The sequence below is a fragment of the Aphidius gifuensis genome, linkage group LG1, assembly GCF_014905175.1.
Source record: "Aphidius gifuensis isolate YNYX2018 linkage group LG1, ASM1490517v1, whole genome shotgun sequence".
Lineage (NCBI taxonomy): Eukaryota > Metazoa > Arthropoda > Insecta > Hymenoptera > Braconidae > Aphidius > Aphidius gifuensis.
In genome coordinates, this window is record NC_057788.1 from 3,234,251 (window position 1) to 3,258,805 (window position 24,555).

A 24,555-nucleotide genomic window follows, 5' to 3' on the forward strand; every position below is an offset into this window, starting at 1 on the left:
TTCAAAATATATTGGGGTGAATTTTTAATAAACGATGACAAATATTAAGGCCGTTTTTCAACGTTAACGATAAACAAAGCGACAAGCTTTAAGAACAGTTTACAAATTACAACATAAAATTTATTAATTGCGCATGCGTATAAATATAATACGTACGTTACGTAGATGACACGACCATCTTGGCACGCCAAAAATTGCTAAAACGACTTTAATGTGCGCATCCGCAACTAAATTCTTCTAAAAAAAAGCCACAAATAAGTATATTATTTATTTAAAACTAATAAATATATATCGAATTATTTAATAAATATATTAATCATTATTTTTAAATATATTTTGTTTGGCAAATAATGTTAATATGTTTAAACAAGACAGTAAATTTGTAAAACACATATTCTGGGATCCAGAATTGAAGACATGTTATCCCCTCTATGTTACAATTGAAAATCAGCAGAAAATACAAAATGGTAAGCAACATGTAGAAAAGTCTATAATTATAAATAAAATTGTTTTTTTTTTTTTTTTTTTTAAATGTTATTGAATAATAAAAATTATTATAATAATTATTCAATTTACAGATAAAGTATTTGCATTGAAAACATTTCAACAAGCTAAAAGTGTTTTTTTACAAAGTGAAGCAGCAAAACTTAAAAAAGAAACAAATTTACAATCAAAACAAGATGAACAAGAAAATTCATCAACTAATGATGTAAATAAAAAACGTATAAAAAAAGAAAATGATGATCCAGATGAAGCTGATGATAATAATGCAACAAAGAAAAAATTAAAAAAAGAAACAACACCAATAAAAGGTGAAGTTATAAGTGACAATGAAGTTGATGAAAAATTAAATGAGAATAAAATCATTGAAATGTTAGATGATGATGATGATGATGGTGGTGATGGTGATGACAACAATGATAATAATAAAAATAATGATGATGAATCAAGTAATAAAGTTACCAAGAAAAAAGTTAAAGAAGAAGAAATAAACGCTCCTGAATTTGTTAGTGTTCAACAAGACGAGTCAATTATTCCTGATAATAATGATAAATGGCATGATGCATCAAGTCAACAAGAAGATAATACAGTTAATAATTTTGAAGATGTATCTGATGATAATAATGCCAAAAAAACAAATACAGCATCAAGAAGATTAACAAGAAATCGTAAAATAAGTAATCAAAAACCAATTCAACGTCCAAGAAGATTAGTAACAATGGAAAAACCAAAAATTGAACAATTCAGTTGGAATCATAATGATATTAAAATTTTAATAAAAAGCTATGAAAGACATCAAGAATTATTCAAAAATCAAGTTAAAAGCAAATTCTTTTGGGCAAATATTGTTAGAGATATGAATAAAAAAAATATTAAAGTTGATAAAGATATTTGTCAAACAAAATGGAGTAGTTTATTGAAAACATATAATAAATGTAAAACAAAATTAATATTTCCAACAAATTTTCCATTTTATCAGATGATGGATCAAGTACTTGGTCAACCAAAGAGTCCAAAAAATTAAAGAAAAAATTAACATTTTCTGAAAAAATTGGTTTTACAAGATAAATGTTGAAAATTGGCAGTAAATGAATGTATAAAATTAATTATTGATTCAAAAATTAATGACAGTAAATCACCACGTGTATTACTACTAAGTTCACCAATACATGAACAAACAAAGCTAGCATCATTGTCATCAACAGTGCAAATAAATAATAATACTAATAATACTAATACTACTAATACTAGAAGAATATCACAAGGTTCACAAAATTTTACACTTGAAGATGTTGAAAGAGTTGTACAAAATGCACTTGATACAAAATTACAAAGAATTGTTAATGCATTTCAAAGTACAATTGATTCATTAAAATCAATGTCAAATTCATTGAATATTAAAATAACAAATAATGAAGAAACAGTTACACAAATTAAAAATAAAGTACAAAATTTGGAAAATGAATTTAAATCAGCAACTGTTAAACTTGTTAAAGAAAATAATAATACTGATACAACAAATAAAATGCAAACAGTTATGTTGAATAATCAACAAGGTACACCAGAACAATTGAATAAAAAAAAAAAATTATTTATAATATCAAGACCAAAAGCAATCATTGATTCATCTGGTAAAAAAAAAGGTATTAAATTATAATCATATTATACTGCATACCATTAAAAACTTTTCAAACTAATTTTATTTTATTTTTTTAGTTTATCAACAAGTTCAAGATGTACAATCTATTGAAGGTAATATATCAACATCAAAACTTAAAAAAATTTGCAGACTTCAAAGTACATCACCAGGTAAATCAACTGAAACGTCAATTGATAATGTCAATAATAAAAATAAAACAGCAACAACACCAACAACACCAACATCTACCCAGCGTCAAATGACAGTTATTGGTCAATTTTTAAAATTGTCAAAATTTCCAACTGCTCAAAGTACACCAATTGGTAATGTCATTAAAGTATCTGATCCAGCTTTACCACGATCAATTATCAATAAAGTTGAATAATCATAAGTTTAAATTATCTACGAAAGAAAAAAAAAATCAAGACAAACAAGACTATAAAGAAAAATATTATTTTTGTGTTAAATTTAAATTTAAACAATTTTGTCTTGTTATTACTATTATTATTATTATTATTATTAAATAAGATAAAATTAATTGGAGGATAATAAAAAAAAAAAAAGCTGAACTTTCTGTCATTGAAATCATTCCTCAGGAGTAAGAGTCTTTCGGTCTCTTCTTCGTTTATAATAAACCGCTTCATTACAGAAGTTGAAAATTAAGAAAAATTAAGTATCCCTACATTATTCTTATCCCAGAAAAACAAACGTAAAGTTGTTTGTATTATTAGCACACCACTTTCAGCTAATAGAAAAGTTAGATTGAGTTAGATAATGATTTGTGGTATTTTATAATTAAATTATTTGTTATTTATTAATTTATCATTATCAACATTAAAAAAGAAATTGCTACCACGACAAAAATTTGAAAAACTACTAAACTTTCACCATCTTGAAGTTACAAAATTCTTTGTGATCTTCGATTCTTCGCCTGCGCACATCCTGGATTCCTGGCGCATGAGTAAAAACAAGTACTTAACAATTTGATTATTTATTTTCGAGAATGAAAAGGGTTTATTATTACTATTAAATTATTCAAAAAAATTATAATATAACTTTTAATTGACTTTTTTTAATTGTACTATATAAAAATTTCTAGTGAAATTATATGAAAATCTTTAACGTCAATTAGAGATTATTAAGGGTCCACTTGGACCTGAAAGTTTTCTTTGTCTTTTTTACAATTATTTTCTTTATAATTTTCTGTCATTTTTTCATGATAATTAATTAATCACACTATTTTTTAGCCATATATCTTTAGGGTACAAAAACCCCTTAAAAAAATAAAATAAAAATGAATTTGTGCACATGCGCCAGTCCATGCGCAGATAGAAATCACATTAGGAATGATTTTCAATGAAAACATTGTGAAAATTTACTTTTAAATTAATTATATAATTAAAATTAATAATAATTAAGAGTAGTTAATAAATAAATAAAATAATAAACAATGAAAAAAAGTGGCCAATCGCGCATGTGTACGCAAACAACGCTATCTATATCTTACATTGTTTTGCATTGTTTTGGTTTATTTTTTTTTTTGTTCAGTTGGTAGCTAACATAAGAAAATCTGCAGATTGAAAATTTATTTATGAAAATTTATTTATAAAAATGAATACATTTTTTATTGGTAATTTATAAATTAATTATTAAACATCCAGTTTAGATATTTTAGTCTTTTTTAAAGAATTTTTGATAATTCCGGGATCATAATCACAAATGACATCATTATCAGTTTTTTACTCGTCGAAAGTTCACTGATATTCCTGTTTAAAAAAATAAAAAATCATTAAAATAAATATAAGTGTAGGTAATTAAATTTTCAAAAAAAAAATAATTATTTAAAATATTACCCAAATCAACTTTTGGTGGTTTATTAAAACCAAATGATTTTGCAGTTTTATTTATATCTAATTTTGAAAAATTAAAAATATATGTTAATTGATGACTATTATATGCACGTATATATGCTATAAATGCATTTTTAGCCAAATTTTTGAATTCATAACTTCCATCTATAAATTGTTCCAGCTGGAATATAAATAAATAAAAAAATACATCAATATGATTATTTTAAATAAAGATAATTTATATCATTGATGATACGTATTATAATTTACAACTTACGGCTTCTTGAATTTGAACTACTGGAAGTTTTTTCCAATTAATATTAAATTCAGTAACTGGAACACGAGCATTTTCAAGCTCAACAAGATACGTTTTTTCATGTGGTTGAAGAATAAGAAGTGCATTACCAGTTGTACCTTCTCCACGTGCTGTTCGTCCAACTCTATGAATATATTCCTGAATAATTAAAAAATATAAAAAATTAAATGTAAAAATAATAAAAAATAACAATGCAATTAATCAATAATAAATATTAACTTTTGGACCATCTGGAGGATCATACTGAACAACCCAATCGACATTTGGAATATGAAGACCTCTTGCAGCAACATCAGTACAAAAAAGTACTCCAAATTTCGCTTCACTAAATTTATCCATTGTTGTGCTACGTTTCGTTTGTTTTTGATCACCATGAATACTCATAACAGGTATTTCCATTTTAGTAAAAAATTTTTCATGAAATTCAACAGACATACGTGAATTAAAAAATACCATGACTTTTTTTTTACCATATAATTGAATAAATCTAATTAACAATAATAATCTTTTATCAATTGGACATTCAATCCAATGTTGATCAAGTCCATCAGCAGTTGCTTCATCTTCATCATCATCAACACCAACATAAATTGGTTCATCTTTAAGAGCAAATGATTTTAATGCTTTTAATTTTTCTGTATGTGTTGCACTAAACATCATTGTTTGTCTTTTTTTTGGTAAAATTTTAATAATTTTTTTAAGTGTATCCTCAAAACCTTGAGCTAAAATTCTATCAGCTTCATCAATAATAAGACATTTTAAATTTTTAAATTTAAAATTTTTAGCATCCTGAAGATGATCAAGAAGACGTCCAGGTGTTGCAACAATAATATTAACACCATCTGTTAATTTTTGTGCTTCTAAACGTCTCTCACTATTACCACCCATAAATAATCCATATGTTTGTGAATGATATTTCATTAATTTTTCTATATCACCATATATTTGGCTTGCTAATTCACGTGTTGGTGATATAATCATACATCCAGTACCGTCATTTTGTGTAAATTTTTTTTTAACAATCATTTCAATTGCTGGAATTAAAAATGCAAGTGTTTTACCAGATCCAGTTTTTGCAGCACCAAGAAGATCTTTACCCTCGAGTAAATGTGCTAATGATCTTGCTTGAATTTTAGTCATATCTTTGAACCCCATGTCATTAATAGCACGCAAAGTATTATCAGATATAACACCTTGTAATGATGAAAACTCAATGTTATTAACTGTACTTGCTAAAAATAAAAACAAATATATATTATTGTTAAAAATTCAAGTATCAATTTGTCTTTTAGGTTATTTAAATGTTAAATTAATTATATTTACTTGGTTGATTCATTTTTTTTCTATCATCAACATTGCCATTTGATATTTCTTTGTCAATTTTAGTTGATGGACATGATGAGGCTTCTTCATTGACATCACTATTTTCTTTCATTTTTTTTTGCTTTTTTTTTTTTTCTAAAATTAATAATTAATAGAATGTATTATAATAAATATTAATTATATTTTATATCATCAACATACCTTTGATTGGAGACTCATCTTTTGATTTTCTTTTTTTAATATTTTTATTATCCATAATTTCACAGGATTCTTCTGAAGTATTATTTATCTTTTTATCTAATTAAAAAATATTTAAGTATTAATGAACAATTTGATTAAATAAATTATAAAAACTAAAAAATTATTTATTATTTTGTCAACATTCTTACCTTTTGTTTTCATTTTTAATAATTTTTTGAAAAAATTATTTATACCTTGTTGATTTTTAAATGGTTTTTATATTGTTGTTATTTTTTTAGTTTTTATGTTATTAATAATTTTTGTAAATTTATTTTAAATTAGTTAACTTTAGGCTTTCGTTATAAAAACATGGAGCACATGTTCAGCATGTCTTGCAGTCTTGCAATGTCTTGCACATGAGTTAGTTAATTGATGAGGTTAGAATGTTTTTTTTAATTTACATCTAGATTCTAGAAATTAGAAATTAGAAAATTAAGAAGATTAATGACCTCCAGAGGTCTCTACTCTTCATGATTTAGATTTATGTTTTTTAACATAAAAATAATGACATTTTTATTTCAACAAAAAGTCTGGATCAACAATGAAAAATAATCAGAATAATTATTTAAAAAAACAATTTTTATTTGAATTTTTTGGATAAATAAAGATTTAATAATTTGGAGTAAAACACATTAATAAAACAATATAAAAGTTGAACGAATGAAATAATTAAAATGACATCAATGCAATGTTTCTATTTTCAATTTTATAATTAATTTCATCTGATGATCATGATGAGCCAACTATAATCAATTTATATGTCAACAATTTGATAAATAATAGATAATAAATGGAATAAATAAATACACAGTTATTTTACTTTTTTTTTAGGATTTTTTAATATTTATTTTTTTAAATACAAAATGATTTATGCAACTGGATCATCAACCTTGGTTGTACGTGTATAGATAAGTTGTGCTGAATGTTGTACAACTTGCTTGATGAGTCCTTTATGTTGGAGTTCATGAAGTGCACGTCTTGCAAGTGAACCACGAATCTTCAAACGTTCACTTACAATTGATGGTGTTATCAATTTGTATTGTGGTACTTCTTTCAAAAGTTTTTCATATGTACCTTTGTCAAAAAGAACAGCATTGTTCAACTTGTCACGTGTTTTTCCTTTTGACCACTTCTGCAATTACAAAACAAAAAAAAAATATTATAAATTAATTATAAATACAAAATATGTATACAAGATTTTGATTAATAATTTTATTTTAAATTTAATCAAATTACAAACCTTCTTTTTGGCTTTGCCACCAGCTCCTCCTTCTTTTTTCTTTTGAGTTTTTTGAGGCTGTTTTGAAGAGCTCTTCGAGTCCTTCTTTGGTGGCTGTAATAAATCACAAAAATAAAAATTAGTATCAAGTACCTTACAAGTTTATAAAATTTATATTTTTTTTGTTTTTAATTATCAGACTCATTAAATCATTTTGCCACCAAGAAGATTGTCTGGAGATAAAATTTACATCATTTTTGAGGTTATAGTAAAAATTGAACAATAATATTGTTTATTACCTATATTTACATAGGTATAAATAACAATTAACAAAACATTATATAGAGCATTGTTTGTTTGTACTTTGCATATTATTATTTATGTTATTTTATCATGTTTTTTAATTTAATAAAAATCACAAAAATTCATGTCAAATCACGACAACGTGTATGGAGTAATTTCAACGTAAATATTCGGGAGAATTAATTATGGAAATAAATTTTTATATTAATCTAATTTAAAAAAACATTAAAATCATTTGACTTTTGGTTATTGTTATTTTTATATTGTTTTTTTATTTAAAATATAACAATACAAAAACTTACCATGTTGAAGCCGTCACAGTAATACCGGAAGAAAGAAAGAAAATTTTACAACAATGTCTCTCTTTTTTTATTATTATTATTATTTTTTGTCAACAAAAATGGACATCAAGAGTAGTGCTGTCATGTAGTGGGAAGATTAACTATCAATTTTATTTGTCGGTAAATTAGTAAACGGAAAAAGAAATTTGAAAAACAAAAAAAAAATTCGAATTACATTTCGAGATAGAAAATAACTAGAGAAATAATATTTTCAGTTTAAATAATCCAAAAAGAAATTATTTAATTTTCCTACAAATCAATAGTGAAAAGTCCTTAATTACAATTGAATCAACATTAATTAGATTAAATATCTAACACAAGTATTTGTGATGCTCCTGGTGGCGAAATAATTTTTTCTCTGATGGATACGCTTAGAGTGTTTCCACGTATCAATGTCATGGAGACGCTCACTAAGATCTAAAAATTTTTAATAATTTAAACTTTTATTTTACTTAAATAATTATCAATCGAATAATCAATTTAAAAATATCAACAATGATAATTAAAAGCTTTTAATATACACCAACATAAAAATCAAAAAATAATTCAATTACTCACTTTTGGTGGCACCAAAAATTCAGGTGCATAAACTACAACATTAACAAAGATTAATTGACAATAAAAAAAGAAAGGAAAGTAATCAGTACTTCAAAAAAAAAAAGAAGAATTTTATTGTAATTTTTTATATACCTATATAATAATACAACCATTAAAGTCAAAGTGAAAAATACTATCTGGACGTATTGCAACATTGGCATTAATTAAAATAATATTACAAATTAACTTTAATTAAAATAATTTAATTGTTTTTTTCATCTAAAAATTACGAAAAATGTCAATAGAGTTTTCAGTCGCCAAGTCAAAATCATTTTACAATTGATTTATTGTCCCTTATATGTATTATCAAGGAGAAAAAAAAATCCTTTTGTCAATAAAATTTCATAATATATAAAGATTAATCAATGATTTCATAAAATTTATCAAAAAATCATCTTGAAACTTTTTTTTTTTAATTATTTTCCTTTTTTATATAAGTTTTATTATTATTATCATCGGGCCTGTCATTATATTTATGAAATACTATATCAATATTAATAACTGTAATAATGTCTTTTTATGTATTTTAAACAACTCCATTAAATTAATTGATTAATATGAAATAGATTTGTCATTTGTTTTTAAATTATTCAAAGTCGACTAGATTTCTTTTGTGAATAAAATAAATAAGAAATAAATTAACTATGATTTAATTAATCAATAATTATCATAGTTAACTACTGAAGCGAACAAACTTTTGATGATCCACGTGGATCATCCATGGTGGCAGCTCTTCTTTTAATACCTTCCAAATAAATTTCACGATTAAATAATCCAGCAGCAAGTGGTATACTAAAAACAATAGAAATAATAATAAATTATTTAATTTAAAAAATTGACAATATTTAAACAATTACTCACGTATCAATTCCAGGTCTTATGGTAGTTTTAAAAACTCCCCATACTGGTTTATGATCAGATGTACAAATACTTGGTACAGAATCATAAACAAGACACTCAATAACACCATCTTTATTTGAATTTGTACTTTCATGACTAACACGTCTAATATAACCACGTGTATGTCCTTTTCCTTTGAATAATATTCTATCTGTATATGCTGGTGTACGTTGTTTACTGCTTGAATCAAATGTCTGTGTACCAGGATCATATTTATAAGTAGGTGGAAAAGTAATTGGTCCCTCTTCAAAACCACGTAATACTGCTCCGTCATTGAGTATTGTACGTAATTGATCTTTTGATAAATTTATTGGTGATGCACGAGGAAAACTTGTATCTGATACCCATTCAATGACATCTTCTCGGGGTTGTGCTAGACGAAAATTTAAATCACCACACCAAAAAACACAATCAAAATTTTGTGTAACATCTGGAGAAAGAAAAAGAAAGAATCAATTAAATAATCAATATTAATAATTGAATGAATGAACTGATGAAAATTACCTTTACTCTTATTTTTAGTTGGTAAATCTTTTGGTAAATCAAGATTACGAACAATTCTTTTAATATCATTAATACGTTCTTTAACTTTTTCTTGATGTGCTGTTAAATGTGCTGTTACAAATAAAAAACTAGTACCAAATAATATAATTGCAATAGCAATAGCACCTTTTGTTCTAAATGCTGTACCAGGACGTGTTGAAAAATTATCTTCTTCAGGTACTGAACAAAACCATATAAGATCTCTTCTTAAAAATAATGCAAGATGTAATGTACCAAGACTTGTACTTGTTAATAATACATGAGATGGACCAAGTGTTTCTTGTAATGATGCTTCCCATTCTGTTCTTTCAGAGCATGATTCTTGTGTACCAATTGCAAGTATATCTGGTATTGTTTGTATTTCTGATGGTAACATAAAATCATTTAATTCTTTTGGTGGTGTTTGACCATTCATATTCCATGTACCAATAAATATTTTTAATTCTCTATTTGGTAATACTTTTTCAAGTTCAGATGGACCAAGAAGTGAATTTGCAGCAATACGTCCATGAAGATAATTACGTTCTCTTGCTTTTTGTGTTGGTATTAAATTTAATACTTGAGCAGCAAGTAATGATTGTTTAGCTAAACTATCCATTGATACATTATCAGAAAAATTAATTTGACAATCTTTACGTCTTGATAATGCATCATGTGATGTTGATCTTGGTTTTAAATTTATTGGTACACTTTTTATTGATTCTGGACTGGAATGATTTACTGAATTTGGTACTGATGTTATTGTCAAATTATCAACTGATCGTCGATGGAGTAATTTACTTCGTAATTGCATTGATAAACATGGTGATGCTGAATCAGATGATGATTGATCTGTTGAAAAAAATTAACGTCATTTTATTATCTATATCATTATATACAAATAGCTTATTTATTTAATTAAAAATTTAAATTTATGTTTTTTTTTTTTTTACGTGATAAATTCCAACTAATAATAATTACTTTATTCAATTGAATACAATTGACCCAGTTTAAGTAGCTAACAAGGTAAAAAGCAATAGAATTATTTATTTTTTTTCTTCCAAAGATGACTTGAAATTTTCATAATAATTAAAATAACAATTTAAAAATAATTAAAGTTAAAGCATAATAATGATGATGATGACGATGATGATGATGATGATAATCATTTAATTTCTAATAAAAATTGATAAATTTACACACTGATAAATGTGATAAATTATTGAATTATAAAATGTCAATGACATCATGCTAATAATCATGTATATTATATTTTTTATGATTTTAAAATAAAATTATATTATTTCATGATGTAATACATGATGACAACATTTTTCAATTATAATAATGATCAACCAGATAGCACCATCAGCATTAATGAATAATATTTAATACCTTTTTTAGATTTTTCCATATCTGTATTGTTATATCTTATATAACTGTATATTTCATTTTTTGGATTATACCATTTTCTTTCCATTTCTAAAAAAAAATATGTTATATATTTTCCAGTTGTAAAATATGAATCTTTTATATTTTTACAATCCATTTCAGATTCAATAATATTAATATTATCATCATCTTCTTCACTTGTATAATCAGTTGTATCTGATTCATCTGAATCTGTACTTTCATTGTCATTTAATATTTTTTCTTTTTTCATAAATTTTTTTGTAACATCACCAGCTTGTTTGCTTGGTGACTCAATAAATTTTGAAATTTTATCAGGGTCAATAACTTGTTGTTGTTGCGTCATATTAATGGTTTTTTTAATTTCATCATTTTTCAATTGATCATCAATAATATTATCATGAGGCAATAATTTTTCCATAAAGTTTTTTTTAGCTTCTAAATTTCTATCAGAGCCTGTATCATCTGATGATTTTATAAATTCACCAGATACATTTGGATTATTATTTATTTTATCAGTTGTTATTTGATCATCTTTTGACAGCTGTTGATTTAAAATACATTGTTGTTGTTTTTTATCTATTGAATTTACATCAGTGATTAACTTAACAGGTGAATTTTTTTCACTTGTATTTTTTGATGCTGATGAACTATCAAATTCTGGTGATTGTCGATAACTATTATCTTGACTATCATTTGACGATGTACTATCATCACTCTTTTTTTTACCACCAAGTACTCTTGACACTTTATACAAAAATGATTTTTTTCTTTTAATATTATCAGACATTTTTAGGAATGACTTTTTTCTATTATTCTTAATTTGTTATTAATTATACAATGTGTATTTAATTATTTAATAAATTAAATGACATTTAAATGTACGTCCAGCTGTGTCAGATTTATCACTACAACCAACTATGCACAACTACGTGCTACGTCTAATGCAGTCTAATGTCTATGAACAAAACAAGACGCCACACCACAAATCCTCTCTCTTTTGCCTACTGTTGCCTACTTTTTCTCTCTCTACATAAATATCTCTCTCAAATGATTTTATCTTTGCTTGAATCACACACAAACACACACACAAAAATATGATAATAGAAGATGATGTTGTGATAAAAAAAAAATGATAATAATAAATCAATTTTCAACTGGCAAAAAATGAAAGACACCTATTGTTTATTTTTTTTTCTAAAATATAAATTTATTTTTATTAATAAAAATTATAAAACTTACCATCAATACATGTACGTTGTTGTTTTGTACAATTAATTGAATTTTTAACACATCCTTTATTATTTTTTTCATCATAGCTATTTTCAACAATAACATTTGCACGAAAATTTCCATTAATATTTGTTGATGATTTAATTGATCTACGACTAAATGTTGGTGATAATTTACTTGTTAAACTTTGTGTTGGTGTTCTGCTTCTTTCAGTCATAGCACAACAAAGTGATAATTTAGTACTTGTATTTGAACTTTGAGAATTATCAATTTTTATATTTTTATTTGATTCATTATCATGATATGATGTTTCCATACAACCAACACGTGTTTTTTTATGCATTAATATTTGACAAAGTGATTTTTTTTTTTGTTTTAAACGTGGTGATGCTGCTGCTGATGACGATGATGATGATGATGATGTTGTTGATATATCAATTTTTGAATTTTCACATTTACTTTTCTCCATATTATCATGTAATTTCTATTTTATTTTTTAATATTGATTGTGCTACTTAATTATTTTTATTATATTAGTCTTTTTTTTATGTTTGGCTATTGTTTGTTTTTAATATTAATTCCTTTATTTTATTTTTCAATAAATTCTTTGATGGTTATTATTTTGACTAGACAATTCCATTTTATTTATATAAAATAATAAGTTTTTTTTTAAGTTATATTGTCCTCAGTCTATTGTGCTATTTTTAATACTACTTTTCGACAAATTGATTTATTAAATGTCACTTTAACTATCAATAATAAATTTTTATAAATAAAATCAAAATTTATATTTTTAGGTCGATAATTTAAATTTATTATTGCTGATGACTAGGCTCATTGATCGACTAGATTATAACCCTTATTTATTAAACAAAATTTATATATTTTATTAAATTTAAAATTCTTCATCAATATATCATTTCAATTCATTATTTTCATTTTTTCTTTTATAATAATCGAAACTCTAACACCAGCTTCCATCGTTAAAAATAAAAAAAAAAATAAAACAAAATCACTTTACTCAATTTTATTTTCAATTAAACTATAAACTATCATTTTTTATTTATTTTATAATTAACTATAAACAAAAAAACTTGTAATATATATTAAACTATTGTCACATATAAAAAAAAAATTTATGAGCTCAAAATTTTAACAAATATTTTTCTATATTGGAGTAAAACACAACTGCGCAGTTTAACATGCGCATTTTGTTAGGGTTAAAAAATATATGTATACATTAAAAAAAAACTGACTATTTTTTTTTGTTCTATCTCTTTTTTTTGTTTCTCTATTTTTCCGATAAAAAATAAAAAAAAAAATAGAAATTGGTAAAAGCCAATCGTTTGATATTGGTCGTCAGAGTTCTTCACGTGTCATGAGACATTTTTGTCACAGGTAATTTATAATTAAAATATATTAAATAAATAATAATTGTTTATGTTATTTAAGTCGCCATGTTATCGTTTGTTATTACTGTGGTTATTATCTGACACAAGTTAAATGTTATAACTATATATATATTAAGTACATTATGTACAAAGACACCCAAGTATATTTAACATATTCATTTTTTTATGTGTATGTGTGTTACACATTTACTTGTCATTATATATATAATAAATAAGGGTGAGGTAGAAGGGGGTTAAAATTTACAAATTCACCTATATACTCTCTAAAAATATATATACTAATACACATGTATTTTAGCAGCTGAAAACATTAACACACTTAAATTGACAAACAGCTCTCATCTTGTTCACCTCGTGTTTATAAATTACATCACATTTGTTTTGTTTACATTATTATTATTTTATTTTTACAAAGTAAGCCTGTATAATATTTATCATTTTATATTATCAAACAAGTTGTTTGTTTATTATATATTTTTATTTTCCTTTGCATTTGTTTTGAGTTTAAAAAAAAGAAAATAAATAAGGTAATTGTTGTTATTTCAAGTGAGTTAAATTATTTATATTTTTTTTTATTAATAATAATATATTTTTAGTTTTTTTTAATAGCCAAAATTGAATATAAATAATAGCATTTATTGTTTTTATTAATTATAATTTATTATCAGGTTTTATTTTTATTGAGGAAAATTTTTTAGTTATTTTTTTTTTATGGTTTATTATGATGGATGTCACATGAATTATTATTTCAATTTTTTTCCAACCTCAAATATGAGTTATTAGTTTTTTTTTTTTTTTTTAGAAATTCTATAATTAAGTCAAAAGTTTGATAAGACTTGTATGTTTTTATTATGATTATTATTTTTTTTTTTGATATTAAAATATAATAGTCTGTTGATTTTAGTTTTCGTTGAAAGTTTTATATCACCACGTCATTTATAAGTGATAAGAAAATTTATTATTTTTATTTTTATATTTTATGATTTAAACAAAAGCTAACATAGAAAAATTTAAAAAAGGATTAATATATTTTTTTTAAGGTAAGAATCATTAAATGAATATTATTTTTTTTTTACCTCGGAGATGAGAAAATAGAAAATTTATTTTATTTAATATTCATATTTGTTTTAATAATAATAATAATATGCAATTTAATTATTTCAGTATGATAAATAAAAAATAAATAATAATTTATTTTATATTAACAAAAAAAAATAGTTAAAATGGAAAATGAAGAGATGAATTCAACAAATCAAGATAATATTTCGAAAATGCGCGGCAAAGATACGATAAATAATGCATCTTCAGGATTGGCAAGAAAATATAATGGTGAGTTCTTTGAGTACTTACAAATACACTGTAATTTTATTATCATTATTATTATTTTTTTATTATTATTATCTTTAGTATTTAATTAACACGTAATCTTTTTTTATTTTTTTTTGTTTTGAATATTTTACATTTAAATTTGACATAATTCATTTGTTAAAAAATTTCTTAGCTAATTTTTTTTTTTCTTATTAAATAGAAAGAAATATTAGTAATAGTATTATGTCAAAATTGTAGTTTCCTATTTCAAGTATTTTTCCACAAATGCTTCAGCTGCTCTTTTTTTTTTTTTTTCGGTGGATCATGGCTAATGTTACTTAAAAAATTAAAAAAAATTAAGTAAAAAATATAAATTTTTCGTTACTATTTGCCGGATTTTTTTTGTAATAATTACTCCGACAATTGGTTGGCAAGTATTGATTAATTCAACTGATCTCAATCCAAATAGATAAAAAAAAAAATTAAAAAAAAAAGTAGTCATTAGTTTCGAGTAGTTTCCATATCAACAAAAGCAAGTCCAAAAAGAAAAAAAGAAAAAAAAAAATTAAATCGACAATTCTGTAAACTCATCTAGTCATCGAAATAAAAAAAAAAAAATTGATAAAAATCATCGAAACAGATTTTTCTATGTGCCCATTTCTAATGACTCTGTTTTTGAGTAAAAAAAAAATATAATTTCGAAATTTCGAATAAACTAAAGGTGCTTGATTAGAATAAAAAAAAAAATAAATAAAAATTAAGACAAGATATGTGAGGGACAGAATGATTAGATAAATAATGTGCAAAAAAAAGAAACAAACAAGTCAATAGAAAAAAAAAAAAAATATTATAAATAAATAGTTTATATACTCCAGTTGCTACCACGAGGTGTCAGCATAAGTCACACACCCAGTTGGAAAAAATTTGGCCCATAAGCCGCAGCCACCATTGTTGAAAGTCCTGCATTTAGCTCAAATTAATCAAATATATCGTGACTATTATTAATCTTGATATATATCAATAATTCGCGGATAAAAAAACCCACACTATACACACACATTAACATCATTTATTAACAAACAATATTCATTCATTGGATCTTTTATAAATAAACAAACAAAAAAAAAAATAAATAAAAGGTTCGTAATTATTTTCATTCATACACGTCGTACAAACAGCAACAAAAAAAAAAAACAATACACCAACAAAAACTTAAATAAATAACTGGGTGAATTAAACAATAATTAAAGTGTAATATTGTGTCAAATAAATTATATTAAAATTGAAACATAATTAAAATAATTAACAAAAAAACACGTTTTTTTTAATATTAGCGTAAAAATATTTGTGTTTTTTTTTTTTGTTTATCAAATTAAAAAACAATCAGTGTTTATTATTTACATTATTATATACATATAGTATTTTATTTAAACTATCAAGTCATCAATATATCGTGAGTTAATAATAACAATTATTATTTATAATTAAATTTAAGAGCAAAAATGAAAGGAAAAAAAAAATGAAAAAAATTTTTTTTTTTTTCTATCAAATGGAATTATTGAAGTATGATTTTTCATGGTGAATTTAAGATCCCAGTCACCGGGTTTGCCAATTTTATATCTGTATGTGTGTTTGATAAATATATATATAATATATTTATGTTTGTGTGTATTTGAGGTATGTGTATGTCGGTGCGTCGTTGCTTCTCGTCCAGAAAGAAACGACAATACGCCAACATAAATCTTTTACTACTATTTTAATTTAATTTCATTTAAATGATTAAAATTTATTAATAATTAAATTTTTTAATATACTGGTATTAATATTTTTTATGTTTATTATATTATTATATTATTTTTACATTATTATATAAGGTGTTGATGTAATTATTATTTTAATATTCTTTTTTCATTTTTTTTTTATATTTGTTGAAGATGTATGTAATTTGTGAAATTGTGAAGTGTACGAGAAATTTTTTTTGAGGAAAAAAAATATTTTAGATATGGCTTTTACCTATAGACGTACTCAGACAACATGACACTTTGATAATAATAATAATAATAATTATTATTATTATTATTGTTATTATTTTATATAATAATAATAATTTTTTTTTTTTTTGAATTTTTGTTTTGGAGCAATTAAATTTTTTTATCATGATTTTTTTTTTGGAGTAATTGGTGGTGTATATTTGTGTAATTTTTTTTTTTCGTTTTTATAATAAAACATATTTTTGGAGATTAAAATTATTCAATAGTGTTTTAGCTGTGCCGCGCCTTTCCAACTTGATAGTTGATATACTGATTTATTTTTTTTTCATTATTATTATTTTATTTTCAACTAATGGTAATTTTCATTTTATCCAACGATCCAATATGTTTACAAGATGATTAATTTTAATTGAGGAAGCTTTAGGTTTATTATTATTTAGATTTTGTAGGTTTTTTTTTTTGTTGTTGTTGTTTTCATAATTTATTATTGATATGAATGTAGCTAATGAATAAAAGACTGGTTATTTTATTAATGTTGCTTAAGCAATATTTATGATAACTTTTTTTTTTACAGGAACAAAAGTGGCTGATAATCGTTCATTTCAAGTTGTTAGTGAAGTTGAGAAGGGTGATTCATTTTTTACACATTGGAAGTATCGTAATTCTCAAGAAATTGATAATAACGATAATCAATTACCATCCCAGAATGATTTGACTTTATGCGACTTTGATGCAGCCCTTTACAATGGTAATTAAAAATGAGGATTAAATATATAATTTTATATTTATATATATATTAATGATAAATAATAATAATAATTTTTTAGGGCAACCACATCCAGGATATGCCCCAAACTGGGCACATTCATCGAATCATTGGGATTATCAAAATTCGTTGATAGCAAATACCAACACTTCTCAATTATCATCAAATGATTTTAATAATATTATTAATCAATCACAAAACTCACATATAAATTCAACAAAATTAACAACAACACCAGCAACAAATAAATGTGAAACAGTAACAAATAATAGTGGCCAATTATTAAATTCTCAAATAATTAAAAAAAATAAAAATAATAATATAATAAAAAAATCTAAACAAAAATCATCATCAAATGATAATATAAAAATTGGTGATAAAGTGGATGTTAATAAATCAGTTGAAAATTACAAAAAAACTATTGAGAATTTGTGGAATTTAAGTGCACTGTGGTCTGCTGCTGCTGCTGGTGGCTGGGAAGACATCGATATGTCTGGACAGTACCCAGGACACAGTCGACCACCGGTTGGCACACCACCACCACAAACAGTATGGAATCATTTAACAATGACACAAGGTAGTGGATCATTAATGCTGTATTAATCATCATTTGGATCATCACATTTAACAAGTCAATTAACACCACAATTAGCACATTCACAATCAACACCAACATGGCATACACCAACAGCAGTACCATCATCAAAGCCAACATCAACAACATCATCATCATCATCATCGACATCATCAGTATCATCATCATCATCAGCAACAACAACAACAACAACAACAAATTCATCTGTTAATCCATTATTTAATTTACAAGCACTTGTTGATAATAATCGTACAAATCAAAATCAATATCATCGTGGATCACCAAATACTGGACAAAATACACTTGATTTATCAACAACATCTGATATTGCAGAAAATTATTCACGTATGACACAAGATATACCAATTAGTTTAACAGCAAGAAATATTGATAAATCAAATCGTAATGGAAATATAATATCACCACCAATACCATTAAATGGTGAAACATCATCAGATAGTGGTATTAGTTCATCAGTACCAACTCCAAATTCACTTATTGAACCAGTATCATTATCAACAAAAGATTTATTATCATCATCATTATTAACAACACCAAAAATATCTGTTAAAAATTTTGAAAGTCATTTAAAAGGTGTTGCAAATATTCATGATAAAATTGGTGGTGTTGGTAATAGTGTCAATAGTATTGGTATTAATATTGATAATTTTTCACAAAAAATGATTAATTTACCATCAAGTGTTACTATTGAACGTATATTACCAGATAATAATAAAAAAGATATTGAACCAATGAAAATGAAAGATTCATTAAGTGTTATACCACAACCAGTTATTGTTAATTTAACATCAAGATATGATAAAGATGTTATTGATAGTCCAGTATGTGATTTATCATCAATAAATGATAGAGAACAAAAAAAAATTAATAATGATGAAATGAATGTTAGATCACCAAAAAATATACCAAAACGTGGTAATAAAAAATGTGTTGATTCATTATTAGAAAAACTTGAAAGTGGTAGTAAAAAATTAGGTAGTACAGAAAATATTGGTTCAATTATTGTAATACCTGTTGATGATTATAAAGATGCATCAAGTATTAAAAGTATGTCACCAGATAGACAAAAATCAAAATCACCAACAAGAGAAGATGATGTTGTATCACCAGAATTTAGTAATGATGATTCAAATGATAATACTAAACAAAGAAGAAAAAGAAAATTAGAAAAACCAGTTAGATTAAGTAAAGATGCTAAAAATGATATTGATGATATTGGTGAAATTGAATCAATTATTGAATCAAAAGAATTAAGAGAACCTAAAGAACCAAGAATATCTGTACCAATTATTGATGAATTAACGAGTAAATTTGATACAAAAACAACAACAACAACAACATCAACAGCATTACCACCTCCATTGGCACCTCCACCTCCATTAGCACCACCACCTCCACCACCACTACCACCACCGTCATCATCATCATCATCATCATCATCAACAACAACAACATCACTATTATTACTACCTCCCGTTGTTGAAGAAAATCATAAAAAACAAACAAATGATAATTTTTTACCAACAACAATAGATCTAAGTACTGTCAATAAAATAAATGATAATAATGTTGTTGATGATAAATTAAAAGTACCAGATGATATTATTATTTCTAAAAAAATACAAAAAGAACAAGAAAAACAAAAAGATAAAGAAAAATTAAGAGAAGAAGACGATGATGATGATGAAGATGAAGAAGAAGATGACGAAGATGATGATGATGATGAAGATGATGACGATGAAGATGAAGATGAGGATGATGATAATGATGATGATGATGATCAAGATCACGATGTTAATAATGAAGAATTAAAAAAAAAAAAAAAAAAAGAACAAACAGAAAAATTAAAACAAGATGAAAATACAACTGACAAAGAAAATAATGAACCAATAAGAAGACGAAGAAGTAGTGAAAATACATCAACAAATCCAACACCAATGAGTCAAAGAACAAGAAGAAAATCTAGTGATGATGCAACTGATTTATCTAAAGTAGCAAGTCCATCAACAGTTATTAATAATGCAAATCCATTTAATGAAGTTGAATCAGAGCTAGAAAAAATGTTTGCTGGTATTGTTGAAAATGATACAGATGTTAAAGATGAAAATATTAAAAGTGATGATATTATTGAACAAGTTAAAACTGAAGTTGATATTATTAAAAAAGAAGAAGAAAAAAGTGAGGTTAAATTGGAAAATAATAATAAAACTGATGATGACACAACAACGACAACAACGACGACGACAACAACAACATCAGTACCAACAGTACCAACAAAACCATCACCAAAAAAAGGTAAAAAAGGACGTGCTAAAGGAAAAAAACGTAAAGGTGGTTATAAAGCACCAGATAATATGTTTTGTATAGATGATTTACCACAAAAACCAACAAAAAAACGTAAAAATAATAATAAAAATACTAAAAAACAAGATAATAATAATAGTAAAAAAAAGAAAACAACAAAAATTGATGGTTTAAAAGATGCAGCATATGATTCTGGTTCAAATACAAGTACAATTAAATCAAGAGGACCAGTTGTACATGTACAAGGACCACGTGATAGTCCATTAAGTGTACAAGTTGTAAATGCACCATCAAGAGAAGATGAAGAAGAAAAAAATAAAGAAAAAAGAAAAAGTCTTGGTAATGGTAATGCTGGACGTAGTAAAAGGCTTAGTCATCAAAATGATTTAGATTATCGTGGTAAAGTTAGTCGTACTGGTCTTTTTAGTTCAACTTTATCATCAAGATATGATGCACATACAACAGATTCAAGTTGGATATGTGTATTTTGTAAACAAGGACCACATTCAGTAATACCTGGTGATCCATCAAGACCACATCCAAATTTAGCTGGTCCACATATTGTACCTGGTACATATACAGTACCATCTGGTGTATTAAGTGATTTATTTGGTCCATATTTAATTGGACGTGAACGTATTGATGATGCTTCATTATCAACAGATGAACAAGAAATAACAAATGAACAAAAAAAAGGTTGTAAAAATAAAAGAAGTTTAAGGTATGCTGGTCTTGCTGATCAATTTACAGCTAAAATGGCTAAAAAAAAAAGAACATCAATTGATACAAATGCAGTATCAATGTATTCTGGTATGACATTATTAAGTGGTGATGAACAACGATGGGAAGTTTGGCTTCATGAACAGTGTGCATTATGGGCAGCTGGTGTTTATTTAGCAGGTTATTATTATTTATATATTTATTTATAATAAATCTATTGAAAATATTAATAATCATTAATTAATTAATGGTTTTTTGTTTTTTTTTTTAGGTGGAAGAGTTTCAGGATTACAAGAGGCTGTTTGGGATGCAACACAATCAATATGTACAACATGTGGTCTTGCTGGTGCAAATATTGGTTGTGTTAAACGTGGATGTAAAGAAGTAACTCATTATCCATGTGCTTTAACTAAAGGCTGGTTACTTGACACAAATCATTATATTCCAAAGTGTCATATTCATCGAGTTACGTGAAATAACAATCAATTATGATTATTATGAGTAAGTAATTTATAAACTCAACATCATGAGACATAGATAGAGCCTCGAGACTGTGGAATTATAGTTGTAAAAAATGAAAAATAATAATTAATAAAGATAAAAATATTTCGGATAGAGACAGGGAGAAAAAAAAAAAAGGGATTACTCAAAATCCATTGATAATAATATGTTAATAAAATTACTGAAATTATGGGAAACAATATAACGTGATTGGTTACTAAATTTACAAGGAAATTAATTAATAATAATAAAAATAATAATTAATGACATGACGTCTTTGAATTTACCAAGGAAAAATTTATGATTGAATGGTAGATGGGCTATTTGTTGACTGAAATTAATGGACTTTCTTGGCCCGTGGCCTTGAACAGTGGCCTTTTTCGATATAATATTTATAAATAAAAGAAATAAGAAATTTAAAAAAAAATAATAAAAAGTCACACAAATTTATTGGAAAATTAAATATTATTTTTTTGTTTTGTGTTTAATTTATTATTGTCATTTTCAGATAAACTTTTTGAACTATTTAAATTTTACTTTTTGTTTATTGGTATATGAGTGGTCCCTTTTAATTAAAATTAGAAAAATAAAAACAAAAATCTTGTTATAATAAAACATTAATGAGATTTTGAATTATTATTTATATTTATATTTTTTTTTTTTTTTTTTTTTTAATGCTATTCGTACTTTTTAAACAAAACAAGTTGTAAAAAATATTTTTTCTTTTTATTTGCATTAAATAATGCTCAATACTGAGATGATGTTAACTTAAAATTTATCAAATATAATTTTATAATATTTATAAAGTATAAAAATAATAATCATTTAAGTGATTGAATTATTTATAAAAAAAAAAGAAGATTGGAAAAACACTTAAATAATTAATTTTCACGACTTATCATCAATTATCACAAATCATGGTTAAAATAAATGAAATAAAAAAAAAATTTATAATAATTAATTTATGTGAATATTTCATAATTTTTTTAATTCATATAAATTTTACTTTATAAAAATTTCATTAAATTTTATAAATGTCACAATAATAAAGTTTCGAGAAATTTATTTAAAATTACAAAAAATTACTTGAAATAACACAAAAACAAAATGACTTTAAAATACAACTTGAACAACCTATAAAAAAATGTATAAAAAAAAAACTAACAAAATTAAAAAAAAAATAAATAAAAAAATGATAAAGAATACAAAAAAAAAAAAAAAAAAAAAATTACTTATAATAATTATATCTAATGTACATAGCATTTATCGTGTAGATGGAAAATTATATATGTATTGATATGTTTCACTTGAATTTCGAATTATGATTTAATTTTGAATATTAAAATTTAAAATTCAAAATTTGGCAAGAAGAAAAAGTGTTTAAAATAATATCAACATGAAAAAAATAATGTCATTGTAAATAGTTGATTAATTTAGTTACTAAGAAATTTAAAAAAAAAAAAAAATAAACTGTGTGAATAAGAAAGAAATAAAAAAAACAAAATTATAAGAAAAAAAATTAATTGTAACGTCATTGTAATTATTTTTTTTGCAAAAATAATAAAAGCAAAATTTTAACTAAAAAAGAAAAATATATATTATAAAAAAAAAGCGATTTTAGTCAATGTGAAAATGAAGAAAATAAAAAATTAATTATTGAATTTGTTAATGAATGTTTTGATGGAATAAAAAAAATGGAGACAAAAACGCTTATATTCTATACATATGTGCGAAAATAAAAAAAAGTAAATAAAATAAATAATAAATCACAGATAAATTATCTTAGAAATGTAATATTAATTATTGTGATACGTTTACGAGAAAATGATAACAAAAAAAAAATTACTTTCTCTGTGTAAAAATTGTGTAAACACCGAGCAACTTTAAATCATATATATTTTTTTTTTTTTATCTCAAGTTTATTGATAATTAAAAAAAATACTAATAACAATTAATATCAATACGAATTAAGTGATTATTTTGGAGGAAAATATTTATCAAAATTTAACAGATTACTTCCTAGTCGGTAAATAAATGTAAAAAGCAAAAAAAAAAAAAAACATTTCTTTTTTTTTTTTTATGAGGTGCCCAATAAATATTTATTTAAAAAAAATACTGACGAGGTAATCGATTATAATCTGGCAATGCAGAGCCTATGTTGTAATTTGTATAAAAAAAATAAATATATATATATATAGAAATTAAAAACTTGAAAATATTTGTAACATAAAAATGCATACATTTTGAAATCAAACAATCAGATAAAAAAAAACAGCTCCATTTAAAAAAGATGCATGAAACTCTGGTATAAAATAAATTTTCAAAATTGTCTATGATCAAAAAAAAATATCTCTAATTTTATTTAATCTAATTGAAATTGTTTTTGTATTAATTTTAAATTATTATTTAATTTTTTTGACTTGATTAATTTCTAATTTTTATTTCAGTGACCTGGTTTAATATTATAGACGTCTAGAATTTTAAAAAATAAACAAAAATGAATATAGAAAATCAATTATAAATATAATATAAAAAAAATGTTT

The 24,555-nt window shown here is 24.0% G+C and overlaps 6 protein-coding genes and 1 long non-coding RNA gene across 9 annotated transcripts; 3 read left to right on the plus strand and 4 right to left on the minus strand.

Annotated features, from left to right (window-relative positions):
- Nucleotides 1-161: 161 nt before the first annotated feature.
- On the plus strand, nucleotides 162-1,587 carry LOC122860972 (protein PFC0760c-like). 2 transcript variants are annotated; one of them, XM_044165075.1, is made up of 3 exons: nucleotides 212-258; nucleotides 345-467; nucleotides 579-1,527. In XM_044165075.1, the coding sequence occupies exons 2-3, from the start codon at nucleotides 359-361 to the stop codon at nucleotides 1,523-1,525; spliced, it is 1,056 nt and encodes a 351-aa protein (XP_044021010.1). In that variant the 5' UTR covers nucleotides 212-258; nucleotides 345-358; the 3' UTR covers nucleotides 1,526-1,527. The 2 variants fall into 2 exon arrangements, with proteins under 2 accessions (XP_044021009.1, XP_044021010.1); XM_044165074.1 differs by having other exon boundaries at nucleotides 162-467; nucleotides 579-1,587.
- On the plus strand, nucleotides 1,587-2,597 carry LOC122860973. Its single transcript, XM_044165076.1, has 2 exons — nucleotides 1,587-2,144; nucleotides 2,218-2,597. The coding sequence occupies exons 1-2, from the start codon at nucleotides 1,880-1,882 to the stop codon at nucleotides 2,523-2,525; spliced, it is 573 nt and encodes a 190-aa protein (XP_044021011.1). The 5' UTR covers nucleotides 1,587-1,879; the 3' UTR covers nucleotides 2,526-2,597.
- A 45-nt stretch (nucleotides 2,598-2,642) lies between these two features.
- LOC122860971 (probable ATP-dependent RNA helicase pitchoune) lies at nucleotides 2,643-5,758 on the minus strand. The gene is made up of 5 exons (XM_044165073.1): nucleotides 5,630-5,758; nucleotides 4,526-5,538; nucleotides 4,268-4,444; nucleotides 3,994-4,171; nucleotides 2,643-3,906 (listed from the first exon to the last, which is right to left on the minus strand). The coding sequence occupies exons 1-5, from the start codon at nucleotides 5,739-5,741 to the stop codon at nucleotides 3,872-3,874; spliced, it is 1,515 nt and encodes a 504-aa protein (XP_044021008.1). The 5' UTR covers nucleotides 5,742-5,758; the 3' UTR covers nucleotides 2,643-3,871.
- Nucleotides 5,759-5,830: 72 nt separating this feature from the next.
- On the minus strand, nucleotides 5,831-6,066 carry LOC122860975. Its single transcript, XR_006374458.1, has 2 exons — nucleotides 6,019-6,066; nucleotides 5,831-5,926 (listed from the first exon to the last, which is right to left on the minus strand). It is a non-coding gene; the product is annotated as an uncharacterized LOC122860975 (long non-coding RNA).
- Nucleotides 6,067-6,430: 364 nt separating this feature from the next.
- Nucleotides 6,431-7,797, minus strand: LOC122860974 (40S ribosomal protein S25-like). Its single transcript, XM_044165078.1, has 3 exons — nucleotides 7,694-7,797; nucleotides 7,110-7,202; nucleotides 6,431-7,001 (listed from the first exon to the last, which is right to left on the minus strand). The coding sequence occupies exons 1-3, from the start codon at nucleotides 7,694-7,696 to the stop codon at nucleotides 6,738-6,740; spliced, it is 360 nt and encodes a 119-aa protein (XP_044021013.1). The 5' UTR covers nucleotides 7,697-7,797; the 3' UTR covers nucleotides 6,431-6,737.
- Nucleotides 7,798-8,375: 578 nt separating this feature from the next.
- LOC122860969 (inositol polyphosphate 5-phosphatase E) lies at nucleotides 8,376-14,147 on the minus strand. Of its 2 annotated transcripts, none has more exons than XM_044165072.1 (4): nucleotides 12,404-14,147; nucleotides 9,734-10,603; nucleotides 9,191-9,659; nucleotides 8,376-9,121 (listed from the first exon to the last, which is right to left on the minus strand). In XM_044165072.1, the coding sequence occupies exons 1-4, from the start codon at nucleotides 12,861-12,863 to the stop codon at nucleotides 9,007-9,009; spliced, it is 1,914 nt and encodes a 637-aa protein (XP_044021007.1). In that variant the 5' UTR covers nucleotides 12,864-14,147; the 3' UTR covers nucleotides 8,376-9,006. The 2 variants fall into 2 exon arrangements, with proteins under 2 accessions (XP_044021007.1, XP_044021006.1); XM_044165071.1 differs by lacking the exon at nucleotides 12,404-14,147 and adding an exon at nucleotides 11,147-12,317 and having other exon boundaries at nucleotides 8,380-9,121.
- Nucleotides 14,148-14,970: 823 nt separating this feature from the next.
- Nucleotides 14,971-24,317, plus strand: LOC122860968 (uncharacterized protein DDB_G0284459-like). Its single transcript, XM_044165070.1, is given in 4 exon segments — nucleotides 14,971-15,135; nucleotides 17,680-17,853; nucleotides 17,933-21,691; nucleotides 21,783-24,317. Coding segments are annotated over 4 exon segments (4,242 nt in total). The 5' UTR covers nucleotides 14,971-15,029; the 3' UTR covers nucleotides 21,986-24,317.
- The last annotated feature ends 238 nt before the right edge of the window (nucleotides 24,318-24,555 follow it).